Genomic DNA, 20,596 nt, shown 5'->3' with positions numbered 1-20,596 from the left:
ACTTGCACCTGGAAAGCTGGTAGCTCCCGCATCTCAAGGACAGCTCCTCCCCATGTCTTCCATACGTGACACCTGGGCGCACACGTACAGAATCCCCAAAGCCCAATAATATCCCCATCTACGTCGGTGCCAGTGCTGTAGCAGAGAGGCGTCTACTTGGTATTATTAATGCACACACACACCCGGGAAGGCTATTACGCGGATTTCGACGAGGGCTCTGGTTCAGAAGAGATTTAGGTGGGCAGCCCTGGGTGCCTCTTCCTAGCGATTCTCTCCTGGGGCCCTTCTGGCCCAGTCACCCTGAGAGCGGGACAGGCAGGCTGAAATTTCTTTCTCTAATGACACGCGTTTCTGGGCTAGTTTCCCCCCCCCCCCCAGCAGCGCAGCGTAGCTTTCCCCACATCACCCTAGCAAGGCCCCTGGGCGTCTTGCCCCTCCCCCGGCCCCAAGCTAGAAGTTTACCCCCAGGACCTCAGCAAAGGTCAGAGCAAAAGAGTCGTTTTCTTTCACCTGAAAGCTGTGAGGAGGTTTAAAGGGCCTCTCCTCACTAGGGCCCGAGCTCCCGGGCACTGGGCCGGCATAGGCGGCCCCCTCCGGGGCCCTCGGCATCTCCAGGCCCAGTCCGCAGAGCAAGCACCGGCAGATTCCAAGGGCTCGTGAGAGCGTGAGCCTGGCTGTCTGCTGGGCCCCCGAGGCTCGCCGAGCGGGGGCAGACCGGTCCGGGCTGTGCGGGGCGTTTACAAAAAGTGACTTGGAGATGAACTCGCCCGTGCGCGGCTGGCTGCCCCGCTATAGGGGCGAAGGTGCCTGACGCAAGCGGAACTCGGCGGAGCCCATACGAATCAGAACACAGCGAGGCTCCTGGCGCACTAGGGACTCCAGGAGGCAGCTCCGCCAGAGACGCGGGTCGTGGCTCGGGAAACCGGGGGTGGGGGAGGGGAAGCGCAGAAAAGAAAACCCACCGAGGCGGGGACTGGCCCGGCAGGGAGGGGCGGCGGGGCCGAAGCCCCTCTCCTTTGGGCAGACTCCCCATGGCCAGAGGCTGAGTTCCACTCCCGCCAGCCGCTCCCCAGGGAAAGAGAAAGAAGAGCGCGAGCAGCCAGAGGCCTCCAGCGAGCAGCATCCGCAGTCTCCAGAAGTTTGAGATTCGGCCGCGGGAGGACTTGTGCGCCCCGACTCCGCGGAGCCAGCGTCCAGCGAGGACAGCGGGGTGGCCGAGCCGAGGCGCGGCTCCTTTGTCATGATGGCCAGCTACCCCGAGCCCGAGGACGCCGCAGGGGCCCTGCTGGCCCCGGACACTGGCCGCGCAGTCAAGGAGCCCGAGGCGCCACCGCCAAGTCCGGGCAAGGGCGGCGGAGGGACAGCCTCGGAGAAGCCTGACCCAGCGCAAAAGCCCCCGTACTCGTACGTGGCGCTCATCGCCATGGCGATCCGCGAGAGCGCCGAGAAGAGGCTCACGCTGTCTGGCATCTACCAGTATATCATCGCCAAGTTCCCGTTCTATGAGAAGAACAAGAAGGGCTGGCAGAATAGCATCCGACACAACCTCAGCCTCAATGAGTGCTTCATCAAGGTGCCGCGCGAGGGCGGCGGCGAGCGCAAGGGCAACTACTGGACGCTGGACCCGGCCTGCGAGGACATGTTCGAGAAGGGCAACTACCGGCGCCGCCGCCGCATGAAGCGTCCCTTCCGCCCGCCGCCCGCGCACTTCCAGCCCGGCAAGGGGCTCTTCGGGGCCGGGGGCGCGGCGGGCGGCTGCGGTGTAGCGGGTGCAGGGGCCGACGGCTACGGCTACCTGGCGCCCCCCAAGTACCTGCAGTCCGGTTTCCTTAACAACTCGTGGCCGCTGCCGCAGCCGCCCTCGCCCATGCCCTATGCCTCCTGCCAGATGGCGGCGGCCGCGGCGGCTGCAGCGGCGGCAGCCGCGGCCGCGGGACCCGGTAGCCCGGGTGCAGCCGCTGTCGTCAAGGGGCTGGCGGGCCCGGCTGCCTCGTATGGGCCATACTCGCGCGTGCAGGGCATGGCGCTGCCCCCCGCCGTAGTGAACTCGTACAACGGCCTGGGAGGCCCGCCGGCCGGACCCCCGCCGCCGCCGCCGCACCCGCACCCGCACCCGCATCCACACCCGCACGCGCACCATCTGCACGCGGCCTCCGCACCCCCGCCAGCGCCTCCGCACCACGGGGCCGCCGCGCCGCCTCCCGGCCAGCTTAGCCCGGCCAGCCCGGCCACCGCCGCACCCCCAGCGCCTGCGCCCACGAGTGCACCCGGCCTGCAGTTCGCCTGCGCCCGACAGCCCGAGCTCGCCATGATGCATTGCTCTTACTGGGACCACGACAGCAAGACCAGCGCGCTGCACTCGCGCCTCGATATCTGAGATCCACTGCCTGCCTGCGCGGACGGATGCGAGGATGCCGGGACGCAAGTCGCCAGCCCGGGTCGCAGCCGGAGCCACAGCGGCAACCAAATGGCGCACCCTCCAAGGATGCCTCTTGAGCCAGCGCCCAGGACCCTTCTGTGCCTCCCTGCTTCCCTCACTCCACCCGCTCCTCTTAGTCCCCTCTGCTTCTCCTCCTCTGCTCGCCTTCCTTCCCTCTGTGCTCTCGCTTTCCCATGGCCTGAGGCCGCCTCTCCGCGCGCGTTCTGCAGGCCTCACCTCCTCCCGGAGCCCCAGCGCCTGGACACCCCGGCCAAAATTCGCCTCGGAGAAAACGCCCCGGGGCGAGAGGAAGCCGCGCCTCGGCGGCACGGACCTCCTGGCCTTCCCTTACAGGTCTGTGGCTCCCGCTGGGCTTTCCCCCCATGCCTGGGCTGGACTGGTAACAGGACCCGCGCTTTGCCGCCGGAGAAAGGGACGAACTTGTCAGATCGCTCTTCGAGCCCTCGTGGAGTTGCTCAGAAGCTGCTCGCCTTGGGGCCCACTGGGCGGGGCAGGGGTTGGGCCCAAGCGGGGATCCAGGGCAGCCGCTCCGGGGCCTGCTTTCAGGTTCACACCACAGCCCCGCTCCAGCCCCGCTCCGAAGGCGTCCGCATCTCCTCTGCTCTCCATCCTGTCGGCAGCGGTACCTCCAGACTCGGGCGACTGGCTAATATCTTGCTAGAAAGATCGGTGGGGCTTTTTTTAGATGAAAGTAAAAACTATTTTTTTTAAGAAAAAAAATATTCACCGGGAAAACTGGCGAAGTATTATGGCCTGGGATTTTGCTAAAACCAAACATCAAAATTAAAAACTTTGGTGTTCCTCATCTTTTCTTCGGGGAGATTTGCAGTAGAATTCCCGTCGGGCCTTCAAAAAGCTTCGTTCATAGAGGTAGGAAAAAATAACCGGTAAAAGATGATTTTGTCTATGAATCTAGGGAGTTTTCCTCTCTTCCTATCTGAAAAAAAATAAAACTAAAAAACAAATTTTCCCAGATCTTCGGGTATAACCCCCGATGCCAGAGATCCGCTGATCCTGGCATGTGCTGCAGGAACCACTCTCCCCTCTCTAATTTTTGTTTTTCAAACGTCTTGCTTCTCCCACCTTGGGAAGGAGAAATGTGAAACTCGGCAGGGCCTCAGACGGCCCAGGCGGGCTTGTGGCCCCCAAGCTGGCTGACCTGAAAACCTAGACCTGGTTGTGTAGTGTGTCGTTTGGGGGACCAAATTTTTTAGCAAGAACTAGAGCACTTTTGTTATATTTGTGTGTGTGTGTGTGTGTGTGTGTGTGTGTGCACGCGCGCGCTCGCCCGCGCATGCATTGTCAATTCCCCAATAAATTTTTTGGTTTTTTTCTTTTAACACGGAATTATATATTATTTTATTTGCGCCCTAGTTCAGCAGCTAGTGCAAACAGAGAACTTTTCAACAAAAATGTTGACCTTTTTCAAAGTGAACTAAACAAGGGTGGAGGGCAACCACGCCAGTGGCATTTTTGACTGTTGCTGCTGCTTTGTTTTCCTGGATATTGTTTGTTTTCTGTGTCATCGCTCCTCTATTTTGGCTGGTTAACATCGGCAGAGAGACTTTGTCTCTCCACTTTGTTCCCAAGGCGCTACTGTACAGGATTTGTTCTATTCTTGCACCCATGCAAGTTTATACTTTTGCCTCTTAGAAAATTATACTACGTGTATGGGCTGTGCTTACATTATTGTCCTCTTATTTTTTTTTTGTCAAGTAGCCTGAAGAGTTTGTCCTTGTTACATAAAATTCTGGAATGTACTGTCACCTGCAAACCTCTTTACAAATGTAATGAGTGACTGATTGCTTTATTATTTTTAATAATCAGAATTCATTTTCTTTGCGATATGAGTAAGAGATTAGGGGCTTTCAGAAAGAGTGGAATAGGCTGCGTGGCTATAGAAATTGATTCTCTTTTCTTTCTCTTCTGTTACTGAGATCTTCGAATAACGAATTAAGATTCAGACTTCTGCACCCACAGACAGGTATTTGACCCATTTGCAGTCTGAATCTCCCGGGCCAATTAGGGGTAGTTGGCCTTCAATAGGGACAACAGATAATCAGCACTCACTACAAGAGGCTTCCCAAGGCTGGGAGGCTGGGTCGCAGCTGGGGCTAGACCCATATCTAGCCATATATCCCCCACCTCCCAGCCCTGAAAACAATAGTAGCAGGTCCAGGTCAGCTGGTGGGCTAGGAACAGGTAATAAACTGTGGGCCACTCACTTTATCGGACTGGGGATCAAGCCTCCGGAATGTCAGAGTAGTAACTGGGTCCAAGGGGAAGTGGCTCTGACTTGGTATGCCCTCTCTTCTCTTTCCCTGGAAGAGGGTACTGAGTGGCAGAGGAAGCCATGTGGGCTCTTAGGGACTAACACTGAGATTAGGACTGGAGCCTGCCAGAAATAGGGTGAGCAGACTGAAGAAAGAGACGAAGCCAGCAGCAAGCCCAAGAGGCTGCTCAGCCCTGGTGTCTGGGTACTTCTGGCGGCCCAGTGCTCCACTGTCTACTGACTAAGGGGGGTTTCAGAAAAGACAGTGTGCTCCTGTGCCCTTGTCTATTCATGCTTTCTGTGATGTAATGTGTATCAACCGCTGTGTGTGTACAGTGTCAGTTGTGTACTGGTAACAGGGTGGGAGAGATGTGTGTGTATGTGTCATTCCCCTACAGAGAGGACATATATTTTGGGCATTGTAATAACCATATGGCTAACATTTAGGAAGTACTAACTGGAACCACAGTATGTGTTGCATTCATACCTCCTCATGATACATGCAGTTACGTTCAGAGTATTTCTTCTGTCTTGCTGAACAATAACAGAGAATATATAGACTTTACTTCATCTGGCGGCAGAGGCTCCTGGTTCTGAGGCTAGCTGTCAGCACCCCTCTAACTGCTATCCAGAGCAGGAAAAGCAGGGGAGGGCAACCTCCCAGGCAGAGGTCTTGGTGAGCAGGTAGCAGCCCACGCCAGCAAGGTGAGGAAGTTGGGTGGGCCAGCATTGAAGAACAGAGCCTCTCTCTGCTCCTGTGAGGTGAAAGGCAAGAGGAACCCAAGGCTGGGAAGCCTTACCATAAGGGAGAATGAAATAAAGGAACCAGTCGAGGCTTCCTTGGTTTACACAGGGATTGGAGGAGGTGAGAGAACAGAGACCTGAATCATATCCACTTCCTCACAGATGCCGCAGGAAGACATCTGTCTAATTCCAGCCCTAGGGCTCTCTCCAAAGCTCTAAGTTTGGTCATTTTCCCGAAGTGCTAAAAATTTGGAGCAATGGCAGGTTTTCTTAATCACTCATTTGCTTTCTTTCCTTCTTTGCACTTTGAGTTTCTGTTAGAGAATCTGATTTAGGGAATTTCCTGAGAAACAGCAAAAGTGCTTAATAGAGTTCCTGATGTGTAGTGATTCAGTCTAATCTAGATGGCCAGTGGCCTTGTGGATGCATGTAGATATGTTTACCAGTATATACTGTAAATACAATATAAATAGAGTTTGATGCATATACTCTGGCAGTTTCTGAAAATCCTGGGTAATGAGTTGTTACAGATGGTATTGAATGGTGTGTATGAGGGTAGATGTAGACATCCTCACAATCACCAGACAGAATGAGCCCTCTTCTTATGTTTACATATAAGTTCTTAAGAAGCTCCCCCACAACTGCTCAAAAGAAATGGGTTGGGGACAAGATGTCTTGTTCTCAAGGAGGCTAGGGAAACGTCTTTGCCAATGCAGTCCATGCCCAAAGGACAGTGGGAAGAGAAACTAGGGAGTTCCCAGGATGCCCTGCACCCCATTCCAGAAGGTGTCAGAGACCCTGGCATTAGTAAAATGTTCATTGCCCCACCTCCCAGGTTTGGTGGGCAAGAAGCCCAGGACGTTTCACCTGGTGTCAGGTGCATCCAGCCTTTGCCCTGTCTCCTGCAATCCAAGGCAAAGACATGAGCTGGGTGGAGCCCCCTGGTGGTAGGTGAAAACTGGGGGCTGACCCAGGCTTTACACATCCTGGCAGCAGAGGATGGACCAGGGAATTATCTGTACTGAGCTCTTCCCTTCATGAAGGCTTGGAGCACCTGAACCATTGGGCCGAAGTCTTCTCCCCAGGAAAGATTCTGCTAGGAAGTGGCTTGATCAAGCTCAAGAGCCCTGCAGGGTCCCCTTGTTTATCTACCTTGGTGGTGACCATAACCCTACGGCCCTACCCTGTTGGTCCTGCCTCCTATGGGGGAACAACCTCTTTTCCTTAGAGTAGCCTGTGAGACTTGTAAGAAGAGCAATGACTAGAAGCCTGTATCCCTGTGACGGGGACCAGGAGGATGTAGTTGGCAGGAGCAACCTTCATCCACTATTCTGCCTAAAGGACAACTTGAAGTTAAGGATTATTAAAACTAAGCAGGCTTAGTAACTTCCCACTTTCTGGAGAAATGAGGATTCAGGCTGCACAAAAAGAGTGTGAGTCCCAAGGACCCAAAATTTTATTACATTGGGTCTGGGGATTTAGCTCAGCAGTGCCGCTGCCTGCCTCAAAAGCAAATGGTCCTGAGTTTGATCCCTGGTACCAAAAAAAATTATTATATTTGAGAACCCAAAGCCATAGATTGTTATCCAGCTATCTTAGAAAACCCAAGGGGAGACTTGAGAGCAGCTGAGCCCACTTGTGTTCTCTGCTCTCCAGGTAGCACAAGTCCTGCTGTCTGCTTAGCTGGGCACTCGGTAAGTAAAGGTGTGCCCATCTGAAGATGGGAGCACAGGTCTAGGTCTGAGCTTCAGGCAGACCATGCTGCTGATTAGGCTATTTGTGGCACAGGCTCCAGCTTGGTGATGAACTATGACAAGCTTATTCTGAGATTTGGATGGAGGTGGCCTGTGCAGGATGAGGCAAAGATAGGGCCCTCTTGAGCTGGGAAGAATGGCAGGGAGCCAGATGTCCCCCTTTAATAACCAAATAACCTTGAACAAAATACAGATTCCAGTTTTCTCAGCTATAAAATAGAAAAAATGATAGACACTCTATACATGTGTGTATATATATCAGTATTCTTAATTTAGTTTTCTAATGTCAAAGTGCCAAGTTTATTGTAGATGTTCAATAACAGTTTCCCATCCCTTGTTAATGGAAGGAAGGAAGGAAAGGAGGGAGGGAGGGAGGGAAGGAAGGAAGCAAGGAAGGAAGTAAGGAAGGAAGGAAGGAGGGAAGGAAGGAGGGAAGGAAGGAGGGAAAGAAGCCTTTAGTAGTAAATCTATAGGGTTGGGCATCCTAACCTGATCACCATGGCCAGGCCACCTCTGTGCACCCCAAGAGCCCAAATAACTAAGCACCTACCCTGGTCAGGCACAGGCCAATACATCCACCTTGCCCCACTCTGTCAAGGCCCCGGGACTCCTTCATTCACCTTCTTGATTCTCCCAAAGCAGTCTTCACTGGTGTATGAGATTTTCTCTGAGAAAGCCCCAACTGACCTGAGCAGCAAACTAATCCAGGCTCTTGAGGCCAGTAACAGATGTAACTCAGGCTCTCTGGCCATAAGGCACCTCCCTTGGAGAACCGGGACTTGCACTTTTCTTTTCCTTTTCAAAAAGGGAGAAGGTAGCCACCCTGCAGGGGAGGTTGTGGGGGTCAACCTGTGGGCGAGGTTCCCCTGAGCCTTTGTGGAAAAATGGGAAACTTGAGGGCCAAACGCAGGAAGCGGGTTGGGCTGAGCTACAGCAGCAAAGGCGCCGCCCTCGGGTGGGGAGCAGGGGCAGCAACAGCCCAGCCTCCTGGGGAGATCCCATCGAGTGCCTCCATGGCTCTGTGAGCAGCAACTGAGGACGGCCCCTCTTGCCGGCTCTAAACAAAACTGGGGCAATGGCTTGGCCAGTCTAACACAGGGTGGTCTGGAAGGTAGGGTGATGGGAGGAAGTGGAGAAGCCCTTGAGCACCGGCAGAGATGCCCAGTGCCAGGCAGTGGCATAGGAGCCTCAGGCTAGGCAGGGAGGCCAAGTCTGATTCTCCAGGTGGGACTTCAGCCTGCCTGATCTTCCTAATTAATAATAATATCAAACTGAATAAACAAAACTGGCTCCTGGCTTTTCCTCCTTGTAAAAAATAAAACTGTCTAGGGAAGCAAACAAAATCCTGAGCAGGATCCCAGGAAGCTTTAATCTCAATGGATGAGGAGGGAAGGGGAATATGTCATTTGCTTTTTTTGTTTGTTTCTAGAAGAGAAAAAAGGAAATTCAACACATATTTTTTAAACTCTCCCCCAGCGACCGCTAAAAAGCTCTGAGTGTGAGCAGAGAGTCAGGAAACCAAGCCCCCGCCCTCAGTGACACCCGGGCCTTTGTCCTCTTTCCTGAAGCCCCCTGGACTGCTTGACCATGCAGAGATAAAGGCCGGGTCAGGGCCTTCGGAATCCTGACGGAGAGGACAGCCGCCTGGCCAGCCGTGGCACTTGCCCCTTTCAATCCAGTATAAGGAGGTTTCCAACCCGCTGGCCCTGCAGAGCCACAGAACCCCTGCCACTAGCCACGGTTTGACCCTACCCCCAGGCCAAAACAAGGCATAAATCTGCATTTTTTCCTGAAACTCTTCTGTTACTAAATTCTTTGGACCCCATTCCCAGGAGCCTTTCGTCTTCCTGCTTAAAGATTCAGGCCTGTGAGGGGCCGTGGCTCCCCACCCGACCTGACCCTTTGAAGTGGAATTGTGTTCAGCCCTTGTTGAGGTTGTGGTATTCACAACCTTTTGGCAGCAGGATCTGAAAGCATGCTGTACTTCTATGTCTGGCTGCAGCCATGGAGACATCTCCAGTGCTGGGCCTCAAATGTCCTGCACATCCTCTTTCTTTCAAGGGTAGAGGTCTTCAGGGAAGGCAGGAGAGCCTTTGTGACTCTGGACTGTCACTGTGGTTTGGTTTTGATTTGTTTTTGGTTTGTTTTGTTTTGTTGAGATAGGGTCTCGCTATGTTGCCCAGGTCGGTCTCAAACTCAAATCGATCCTCCTGCCTCAGCCTCCCAAGTGATAGTCCGACCTCCGAGGAGAGGTTACTAGTGTCCCAGGTTTTTAAATGACAGTGAGCCGGGTGTGGCGGCACCTTTGCAGGCAGCAGCTTCTCTGATTCCGAAGACGCACCTGAGTGAGGGAGTGCCCCAGAGGCTCAGATTTCCTTCCAAGGAAGAGGACGACTGGAGTCTGACGACCTGCTGGTCAGAAGCAGGGAGCTCTCAGCCTCACTGAGCCGCAGCTAATGCACACTTTTAGTGTCCTGGGGCCCCTGCCCAGCGCTGCAGCCCAAACTGACCCTGCAGGCACGAATTCTCCCAGGCCGGGTCGCCTTCCTTCACGAGGGCTTGTGGGGGTACAAAGGGTCTGACTACCTTCGCTGAGCCAGATGGGTCAGGGGCATGCCTTTATCTTTCTCAGAAGATGTAATTGAGAGGCAAAGGGTGACTGACTCTAGAAGTGAGACCCTGCACCCGTGTGGGCCTGCAGCACTCTCCACCACCTTATTCTCCTGCTCCCCGGCCCCCAACAGCCGGCTCAGGGGTCTCTGTCCCCACTGAAACCGGAGCTGCCCACCGCCAGAAGATGAGAGATAAAGGAGCCTGCCAACACCAAGGCGCTGACCTACAGACCAGGATCCAGGCTTTTCCGAACCAGAGTGACACCTAGACCCCACTTCCCGGGAACCACTGACCCATCGTGGGAGAAACAGGTCTGCTGAACAGAGTACACGCTTTGCCTCCAGTTACAGACCACCATGTTTGTGGGCCAAGTGTGAATGCACGCAACTACAGGAAACTGTCTTATGTCTGTGTGCATGTCATGCGTGCTGTGTGTGCATTTATCCTTTGTATGGAGACAGGCCCGCACATTTGCACATGCACGATGTGTATATGCCCACATTTACAGACCGTTCTAACATCTATCCTGCTGGCCAGTGTGCAGGTACAAAGAGAGCTGGCTGTTCTTATGTCTTAATTGTGCCTCACATTTACACAGGTCTTCACAGTTTTTGAAACATGATTCTCACAACCCCTTGGGGAAATACTCTCCTTTCAATTTTTACAGATGGGGAAAACAAGTTAATGGGTGCCCTTTACACACAGTCTACCAGAGACCGAAACCGAGGCGAGCCAAGGATTCCAGGGTCGGAGCTGTTCAATGCTGCTGGGCAGATATGCCAGAAGGAGGGTCTGTTTAGTGCACGGAGCGACCCCAGGTGGGTAGGCCCTCCGGCCCTTCACCAGGCTCCCTGGGAAACCCACCGCGCCATGGGCAGGGATTCAATTCGTTTTTGGCTGTGCATCCTTCCCCAGCTGGGTGATCCTGGCGCCCAGAATGGGCAGTTCAGAAATGGCCTGAGAACTTCGGGAATGCTTCTGGCAGTTCCAGGGTCTCGGCCGCCCAGGCGCAAGTGCATTCCAGACCCTGGTGGGCCTGGGTCTCCAAGGTAGGCACAACAGCCAAATACCTGGAGAAAGGATCCCTTCATCCCGGTCGCAAATCCAGGAGCCCTCTGTCGCGCCAGTCAGAGCAACTTCAATTCAGTGAGTTCCTGCCATCTCGAATCCCTATTGTTCCCACAAGACCGGGAACCCACAGGCTTATTTTACCACAGTGCTTGCTCGAAAGGTAGAGCTGGCCAAGTTCAACTCCAGAAAGTGGCCAGGACCCCAGCCCACGATCCCTCCGCTCCCAGTGCAGACCGCCTGATCCCTGCTTGCTTCGAGTCTCCCGCCCCGCTTGGAGCCACCTGCTCCTAGCCTCTGACTTCCTCCCAAGGCCGCGGGGGCTCTCCTAGCTCTTACCAACATCGTTTAAAAGGTTTCTGCACTCTTGGAATCTATTGCTGCAAATATGATCCCTGTGTGCATTGGATTTTGCGTTTTACTTCCCCTTCAGGGGCATTTGGTCCCCTTTGCCCCTCTTTCGTTCCCGAAACCTGGCTGTCCCAGAGGGAGGTTGTCCTAGAGCTGTAGATAAACCACATTTCGCGGCGCCCGGCTCCTGCCAACCGAGGTTGCTGCTATCCGAGCTCCAAGGCCGCTCCCTTCCCTCAGAGTCTGGGCGCTGAAAGGAGCCCGAGGTTTGGCGAGGTCGCCTCGCAGCCTCACAATCTCGAGTCTGCCCTCTGCTGGCATCAAACGACATCACCGTCGCCTCCCTCCGCGACCCAAAAGCCGCAGGACAAGAAGGAATTGCGCCGAGCAAGGTGACCTTACTCTTGCTGGATCCCCAGAGAGGCCGCCGCACTTTCAACCTCTGCTGAGTCCCTCTAGCATTTCTCGATCTCCGACTTTACCTCCCCACCAGCACCGCAGACTCCAGATGCTCAGACTAGGGGAGTCGAAACGCGCGGGAGCTCAGCACAGTCCTCCGGCTACCTTGCGTCTTCGGCCGAATTCCTGATCAGTCCGCCTTCGGGAGGTGAGGGGGTGGGGCGGAGGGAAGCCGCAACCCGCCGGCGCCCAGGGGACTCTTCCCAGCAAGCAGTCGAGACCTCTGGGGACTCGCGGGAGAGCCGCAGGCTGTGCCCGGGCCTCTTTACTGTCAGCCACCAGAACTTTGATTGGGACTCGTGGGTCCCGGCCTGCCCACGGAAGAGGCTGCCCTCCCTGTCCCGTCGACTTCCAACTCCACTTGGCCGTAGCTCTGGCACTTGCTCTTTGGTTGCCTCTATTTTTGCAGTGAGTGCACTTGTCTTCCCGACAAATAAAGAGCCTCAAGGACAGGAAGGGGCCTGCTCTGAACCCGCACCGCACCGGGCCTCCCTCTGGGTCTGCCCTGACAGAGCTCTTGTAAAAAAAAAAAAAAAAAAAAAAAAAAAGGCCTCCATCTCTGCTCTTGAAAGTCTTAGGCATGGAGACAGAGACAGTTCCACCTGCTGAAATTCATCCTGGGGTAAACATCAATAATCACACCTGTGCACTCCCAGTGCTGTGTAGGCGGACTTTTTTTTTTTTTTTGGTACCCAGGATCAAACTCGGAACCTTGCACTTGCGAGGGAGACAGTGGAACCACTGAGCTAAATCCCGGCCCAGTAGGAGGACTTTTCACGTTTTCACTTTTTCCTCCACTTACAAAGATAACTCAAAGAAAACGGGGAGGAAAGCACTAAATGCACGAAGAAAACAAAAATTATAGTAATTTCACGAGATAACCATGAGATAACCACAATATTTTGGTGATATTTCTCTGGTCTTTTTTTTTTTTTTTTTGGTACCGGGGATCGAACCCGGGTCCTTGCTCTTGCGCAGCAGGCGGCGAAACTATGGTCTTTTATTTATATATTTTAGTAAAAAAATAAGCCCAGGGCTGGAGATTTAGCTCAGTGGTTCCACCGCCTGCCCCACAAGCACAAGGACCCGGGTTCAATCCCCGGTACCAAAAAAAAAAAGCCCTTAGGTCCAATTCCCATAATTATGAAGCTATAATTTCCATAGAATTTGCAGTTTTATTTATTGACTGAATTCCAAAACTACCTTATTGCCTTTGCTTTGACTGTTAATACCACTTTCATACTGTAAGACAGCAGGTAATATTATAGCATGCATAGCTGTCAGATTTTTTTTTTTGTACCAGGAATCAAACTCAGGGCTTCACTCTTGCCAGGCAGGCCCTACACCACTGAGCTTCATCCCCGGCCCAGATGTCAGAATTTTTAAGATGGGAAATTGGTCTGAACTTTACATCTGACTTGGTAAATGTGGTACAAGCAAGACTTCCTTCAGAATTCACATGTCATGTTCACCCTTAGAACACCTGGTAAGTCATTTGATCAAAAACACAATTCCTTGGACCAGGGATTTAGCTCAGTGGTTTCACTGCCTGCTGTGCAAGTGCAAGGACCTGAGTTTGATCCCTGGTACCAAAAAAGAAAAAAGAAAGCAATTTCTTTATAAACCATTTAACATATATATATTTTGTACATAGACTACTATGCAAGAAAAAAATTAGTTTAGACTTTTCTTTCAGACAAGACTCAACTTCTGGGCTTCAGCAAGATGTGAAAACTTTGCTTGCAGAGCTTTCTGTTTCCTTTTCTCCAAACTTTTCTTTCTTGCTTCAGTTCGGGCTTGTTTCTCAGTTCTCAGTCTGGCAAAATGATCCACATAAGGCACTGCAAAGAACTGTTTCTTGTTATATCTTTTACTTAGGTACCAAAGCATAAGCTACTGCATGATTCTTCCAAAGATGTCTCGTCTCCAAGCACCAGGTCTAGCTCTTTCTTGACTAGTCTGGAGAAGCCTTAAACATCTTCTCTTTCCTGGACAACTTTATCTAATGAATCCATGGAACCACCTACATTTTCTAACTGTTCTGGACTTGGCATTGGCAAACTCTGCCACTTGGCCTCCTGTTCTGGAGTTAGAAGCGTGTTTCTTTCAGGAAGAGGTACCAAAGTTTATGTGAATCTTCATTACTTCTGCTCCTTAATTGCCAACAGGTCCATGCAGCTCCAGATTTCACTTTTCTTTGCCCCCAGTTCTTTGTGTCATCAAAAACTTCTTCCAGGGCCGAGGATTTAGCTCAGTGATTCTGCTGCCTGCCTTGAAAGCGCAAGGTCCTTAGTTTGAGTTTGATCACCCGCATCCAAAAAAACACTTCTCCCAGTCCTTTTCTTGACAATGTGGTATGAAGTAATCTACACTGATGAAAGGATATGACATTTGGTCCATTCTCAGAAAACAAACTAAGAAGGGCCGAGGATTTAGCTCAGTGGTTCTGCCGCCTGCCTCAAAAGTGCAAGGTCCTGAATTCAATCCCCAGTACCAAAAAAAAAAAAACAAAGAGAAAACCCAGAGCTAGCAGGGGCCCTAGGAGTTAATGACCCAGGACTAATGACTTCAGGACTGCTGAGACTCTTCTACAAAAAGTAGCCACACTGTCTGCAGCCATTTTTTCACACAGATAAGCAAACCCTGTTTCCACCAACAATGTTGAATTTGCATTTTTATAACTTGCTTGTCCTTATTTTTCATTAAAAGCTTTTTCCATACCTTATTCTTTGAAAACTGATTTTCAGTGACTGCTTCATAATCCATCACATGGATGAACCATAATTATTTTATATACCAGTACCAATTCTGGTTGTTTCAGGCCCAAGAATTTCTCCTCAGCCCCATTCTCTGAGTCATTAAATATATGATCAGTTGGGCCAGGGATTTAGCTCAGTGGTTCCATCACCTGCCTCGCAAGTGCAAGGACCCTAGTTTGATCCCCAGTACCAAAAAATTAATTAATTAATTTAATTAATTAAATATATATATATATATATATATATAATCAGTAGTTGGTCAACAAATGTTGAAACTTTTGCTACCCAAAAAAGGTAAGTCATAGTTGCACACTCAGGATATAAAGAACCCCTTAAAAACTTGGGGTTCCAGATGATCAGGCCCCTGGAAAGGAAGCTTTCCCTTATCCCTAAAACTATACATTAATAAAATTAATAAACTGGTAAAAAAAAAAAACTTTGGGGTTCCCTTGAGTTAGAAGAGAGCCTTCTAGGCCCTGCATCTTCCTTTGCTGGAGGTCAGTGGATCTAGGGTGGTGGGAGGAACGTCTTAGAAAGCAGGGACCAGGGCCAGGGATTTAGCTCAAGGCACCATACCTGCCTTGCAAGAGAAAGGTCCTGAGTTCGATTCCTGGTACCAAAAAAAAAAAAGACAGAAAGCAGGGCCCAGTAATGTATCTGAAAAACTGCCCTCAAGGGCTTCCAAAACCAAAGTCCTACACAGTGGCACACAAAATGGTGTTTGTCACCTGGGTTTCTGTGTGCAGTGTCTTGTAATAGTTAGGAGTCAAACCTGCCATTACTTGTGACCTCAAGGGCCAGGGATTTAACTCAGTGGTTCCATAGCCTGCTTTGTAAGTGCAAGGTCCTGAGTTCTATCCCCAGTACAAAAAAAAAAAAAAAAAAAAACACCTTATGACCTCAAAAAGAGTTCCTCCACCTCAGAAAACCTTCAATAAGTTAGAATAATAATGCCTGTCACATCAAGCTTTTGTAAGTACTCAAATAAATAATTATTCACTCAGCCTGGTACCTGTATAAAGATATCTTCAATCCATGGTAGTTACTGCTTTCTCCTCCTGCCTCTGCAGTGGCAGTTGCTGTTTCTGGCATTAGCTATGGTCTTGGGGATCACTGTAATTGCCCTCTCCCTCAACTCCTGACCCCATTGCTGCTGTTAAATACAACCCCAATTCCTGGCACTGAGCCGGGTCCAGGTTCTCAGGGCTCAGGGAATCATTTCCAGCCCTCCAGTTGGACTGCTCAGAACTACTGACAATCAGGCCTGGGCTCAGGCTGTTTATACTAAAACCATTTAAACAGGAAAATATGCAAACCCTTCATTCACAGGGATCCGGCTATTGTTGGGTCAGAAATGATATTTGTTTCTAAAATAAGAGGTACATTTGCTGCTTTACACACACACACACACACACACACACACACACACACACACACATACAATTTTCTTCTTCTTTTGGTTGTGTCTACAAAGCTCAGAAGGCAAAGTAAATGACCTGGTTCACTTCACAGGCTCAAGCAGCCAACCTGGAAAGCTCTCTTTGGCCTGTTCTGAATGCACTAACAAGCCTCAAATTCACTGGCTGCTTTATAAGTCCACAGACTAAACTCTTACTCATCTCCTAGCCAAAGTGCCTTCAAAACCCATCTTCCAGAACTGATAGGTTGATAGGGACACCACCCCCATATAGGAAAGAAATTAAATAATTTAACTTTTAAAAAGTTAACTTCCTGGCTATGGTGGCACACATCTTCAATCCCTGCTACTCAGGAAGCTGAAGCAGGAAGATTGCAAGTTCAAGGCTAGCCTGGGCAGCTTAGTGAGACGCTATCTCAAAAGAAAAAGGGCTGGGAGTGTAGCTCAGTGGTAGAGCTCTTGTCTAGCATGTATGAGGCCCCAGATTAAATCCCCAATATTGAAAAAAAAAAAAAAAAAAAAAAAAAAACCTTAAACCCAACAGTCTAATCCCAGTAGACTCACTGCACAGCAATCTCAGAAAAAAAAGGTTTTAAAGCACAGATGTCAAGATCCTGAAAGACTTTCTACCTCTGAAGGTGGCCCTTGGCAATCTATGGGTCTATAGTTCTTCCAGGTGATTCTGATGAAGCCCATGAAGCCACATTAGGGAACAACTGCTGTTCCCAATTGAATTGAAAACTGAGGTTTCTCCAAGGGGACTCCGGAAAATACAGATTCCAAAGAAGCTTCCATTGGGACCACATGGAATTACAAAGAGCCTGGTTCAAACACCGGATGTGGGGGGCGGGGAGGTGAATACATGTTTCATTTTTGTGTGCTTTTGCCGCACTGTTGTCTGTGCATGCACCAGCCCTCTTTGGTCACAAGTAACATAAATCCACTAGAGCTAGTTTAAGCCAAACTGGAGGAGGGTGTTGCTATAAGGATGTGTGGTGATTCCCTGGAGCCCCAGGCAGGGTTGCAGCAGACTTCCTGAAAAACTGCTTAAACAGGAGCTGAGGTGGTCACATGAATTAACTTTGCTTTCAGTTCTGACTATGTCCTCTCTGCTCTTGCAAAAGATGAATTTCATTTTATAGTCAAAACCTCTGAATCCCAATTCCATCTAGCTGACCAGAGTCAGATACTGTCCTGAAGGTCCACCTCCCACCCCAACACACCCTAGTCTATCAACTGGAGCTGTTGTTGAGGGAGAGGGTCTCATGGTAGCTTCTGATGGTCCCTGGCTATTGGGAGAGAGCAATTAGCAGTCATTAAACCCTAAGCAGACAATCCCCAAAAGTCTGATTTGCTTCATTCTGCCCCTCCAACCACTCAATCAGTAGCTCAAGGGTTCTTTATGCTAGCTGAACTCCAAACTTACCTACAAGACTTTTTAAAATATTGTGCCCAAGCCAGGAATGGTAGTACATGCTTGTAATCCCAGCTACTGGGGAGGCCGAGTCAGGATGATTGCAAGTTCTACCCCAGCCTGGGCAACTAAGTGACACTGTAAGACACTGTCTCAAAAAATAAAAAGGGCCTGGGGATGTAGCTCAATCTGAAGGCCCTGTGCTCAATCCCCAGTACTGCAAAGTGGAGGAGGAAAGGTTGACTTAGTACAATACCCTGGGATCGATTGCCAGTACAAAAAACAAAAAACTTTTGCCCAGGCTTCACAGCTGGGCTGTAGTAGGGACATTGGGATATTTTTCAAAGCAGTCTTGTTGATTCCTATTTACAACTAGGGTTGAGAATCCTAATAACTAAACAGGGAACCTACAAGCAATTTATCCATTCCCTAATAATAACCAATTAGGAGGACAATTATTAAATCTGATGTTTTCACATAGCTTAATTTCAAAGGCCATGATTTTCACACTTGACATCTTCTAAACCAATTAAATGTTATGTTAAATTCCTCTTTAAAATAAGTTTCCCTTCTGGAGATCCTGAGGGACTAGAACAAAGAATGGCTCCCCATGAACACAAGCCCTCACAGACTACCTGCCCCTCATTTTCCAGGGTCTGAACCTTGTTCAGGAATTCTCCAAGCTCCCTGCACCCCCATATTGGATCACACTGACCTTACTTGTCCCCATCCACAGGCCTGAGCTCCCGGAGCTTCTGACACATCACCCTGCCCTCAGGATGGGACGAGAGACTCTGCCCCTCAGCCAGGCGGCCAAACACTGTTGGAAACCTTGTCCTTGTCCAAAGCAGAATGTCTTCATTTGCTCTGCTTTGTTTCCCCTCCTGGTAGTTTTCCCTAAACAATGAGTCAGCAAATGTTTCACAAATAACTATGGGGGGGGGGGGGGGATCAGTTCAAGATAAAAGAAAATACCACCTCAAAGAGATCCTGGCACTGGTGAAAGCACCACAGTGACCCCTCCAGGTTTGACCTTGCAAGAACCCCAAAGTGCATGTGAAAGGGATCCCTTCCTCCACTACTTGTTCTTTCTAGCCCCACCCAGGGCTGAGATTTGCTCCAACCCAGAGGGCAAGGGACAGGAGGAAAGGGAAGGGAGCTGTCCTACCTAGTGGAGTGCAGGAATGGGAGAGGGTGTAGGGAGTGCTACTCATCCCAAGGCTGAAACCCTGCCTCAGAGCCAGCAGCACAGACAACAAGACCATGCTGCCTTCTGCAACTGAGAGAGGCAGTCAGTGCCAAGGCAGTGACTGAAGGGGAATGTCCAGCACAGGGCTGGGAACCTTTGTGGCTATAGAAAGGGCTCAGAAATGCCACATGAGTCCTAGAGTAGTGATTTTCAACGTGTAGAACGCAGACCATCAGCATCACCTGGGACCTGCTTGGAAGGGCAAAGTCTCAGTCCTACCTTGGACTTGCTGCACAAACAATGCTGGAGTAGGAACGGCAATGTGTGCCAGGCTCATCCCATGAAAACCTGTGATCTACTCTAGGGAATGTAGAAAGGGGAGGCAGAACTTATCCCAAACATCCCATATCCCTGTACAGGCTGTGAGAACCCAGGCAGGAACTCAGAGATGTCATCCGATCAAGAACTGCTGCCACTCTCCCACACACCACCAGCTTCTCTCCCACCCCCATACAAACTCTTCCTGCTAGGAATGACTTCTGCCCCAGGCACCCTCTCTGGGGGCTTTGGAGCTAGAGGAGATGCATCACCCAGTCCCAGAGGGGGCTGCCGAGAATCCTAGAACTCTCACAAGCCCGGGTCCAACCCCCAAAGGTCTATAGGAATTGCCCACTCACCTGCGCAGGCTGCTGGGAAATTGCAGTCCTGAGCTTTGGAGTGGGACTTGATTGGTTTGCTATAGGACAGGGGAGGTCCACCAAAAACCAGCTCTTGGGGCTGGGGTGTAGCTCAGTGACAGAGTGCTTCCCTAGCACGTGAAAGGCCCTGGGTTCCATCCCCAACACAAGAGTAAACAAAGGCCCCAAACTGACCCGTGAACACATTCATCTGACGGTGGGGTCGGGGTGGGGTGGGCCGTTACTACCCTTCCAGACCTCTCTAGGGTCCAGCCACCTGAATGCCAGGGCAATGGGTGTGGGAGCTCTGAGGCCACCATGCCCCGCATCTCCACCTCTGTCAGGCGGCTCTCAAAGCGCTATCTGGCGTTAGCTAGAACACACACATTCTCAGGCTCCTCACCACCTACAGAATCAGAAACTCCAGGAGAGGGCCCAGCAATTCTGGCTTTAACCAGCGCTCCCGGAGGTTCTCAGTCTCCCTCGACCCGAGTCCTCGGATCGCTGAACTGGGGGTGACTGGGGGTCAACTGCGAGCAGCCCCTCGGACTCCGACCTCCTGGCCTCGCGGCGCGCAGCATCCCGGGCACCGTCCCTGACCAGCATCGCGGGGTCGCAGGCCTGGGGCGCTGGCGGTGGCTTGCGGGAAGGAATGACGGCAGTGAGATTCCGCTCTGATTTATTTTGTTCCATGGGAGGAATAATTTGTTTCGTATTGGAATCAAAGCGCCTCTCGTGGCTCTTGCGTTTTATCTCGCCCGCTCTCGGCCTCGTGGGAAGGGGCTCTGCCGGGGCACGGCGGCTGCTTCCCATTAGGACAAGCATGGTCCCCATTACGCCTCCCGCTCTGGGCAGAGCCTGTCCCCGCTAACGGGACGCAGCTGACCGGCTTCTGCGGCGGGGACACCCAGGGGCCCACCACCCCTCCCGGCCCCGGCCCCGTTGCAGATGGCCCCGGAGTGAAGGGGACGAGGTGGCTGAAACCCATCTCCGCCACGTGGGGTCACCGAGCCTGCCATCACACCTCCAGGGAATCGCTTAAGGTCGGACACCATCCCCAGAAGGGCGCCACACACTGGCCCCCATCTTTCCGGTAGAAGTAAGTTTACAGGCCTTTAGGGCCTGGGCCTGCAAAAAGTGGCCCCTGAGTAGGAAAGCATCGCAAGGATTCCCAAAAAATGGTAAAAGAAAAATAATCCCCTTTTTGCCTGTTTTTACAGCACCTGAGCCCGGTGTGGCGGTGCAGAGCTGACAGTATAGCATATCAGCGAAGGGAGAATATATAAAATAGAATATAAAAAAAGAAAAGCCACACTCAGTCCCAGCAGGCAAGACCTTGCCCTGGTAGACAAGGTGACAGTCCCACACCCACTGGGGAAGGGGACAGTGTGCATAGCATGGAGCTGTGCCTTCCACACCCTGGCTTCCCCAGGGTGACA

At 51.4% G+C, this 20,596-nt stretch overlaps 1 protein-coding gene and 1 pseudogene across 1 annotated transcript; one reads left to right on the top strand and one right to left on the bottom strand.

The window, feature by feature from the left end:
• Positions 1 to 267: 267 nt before the first annotated feature.
• On the top strand, positions 268 to 3,780 carry Foxl2 (forkhead box L2). The gene has a single exon (XM_004834332.3). It carries the CDS (start codon positions 1,241 to 1,243, stop codon positions 2,375 to 2,377), a length of 1,137 nt encoding a protein of 378 aa, XP_004834389.1. The 5' UTR covers positions 268 to 1,240; the 3' UTR covers positions 2,378 to 3,780.
• Positions 3,781 to 13,391: 9,611 nt separating this feature from the next.
• LOC101715827 (large ribosomal subunit protein uL29m-like) lies at positions 13,392 to 14,415 on the bottom strand (annotated as a pseudogene).
• Between the last annotated feature and the right edge of the window lie 6,181 nt (positions 14,416 to 20,596).

This window comes from Heterocephalus glaber, unplaced genomic scaffold (assembly GCF_053883595.1).
Source record: "Heterocephalus glaber isolate CG9 unplaced genomic scaffold, H.glaber_assembly_v1.0 deba00001504, whole genome shotgun sequence".
In the NCBI taxonomy this organism is placed as follows: Eukaryota; Metazoa; Chordata; class Mammalia; order Rodentia; family Bathyergidae; genus Heterocephalus; species Heterocephalus glaber.
This window is presented reverse-complemented; position numbering and strand designations above follow the sequence as displayed.

Excerpts from the sequence above, each read along its gene's own strand:
- Foxl2 (XM_004834332.3), top strand. The coding sequence starts at position 1,241 with ATGATGGCCAGCTACCCCGAGCCCGAGGACGCCGCAGGGGCCCTGCTG.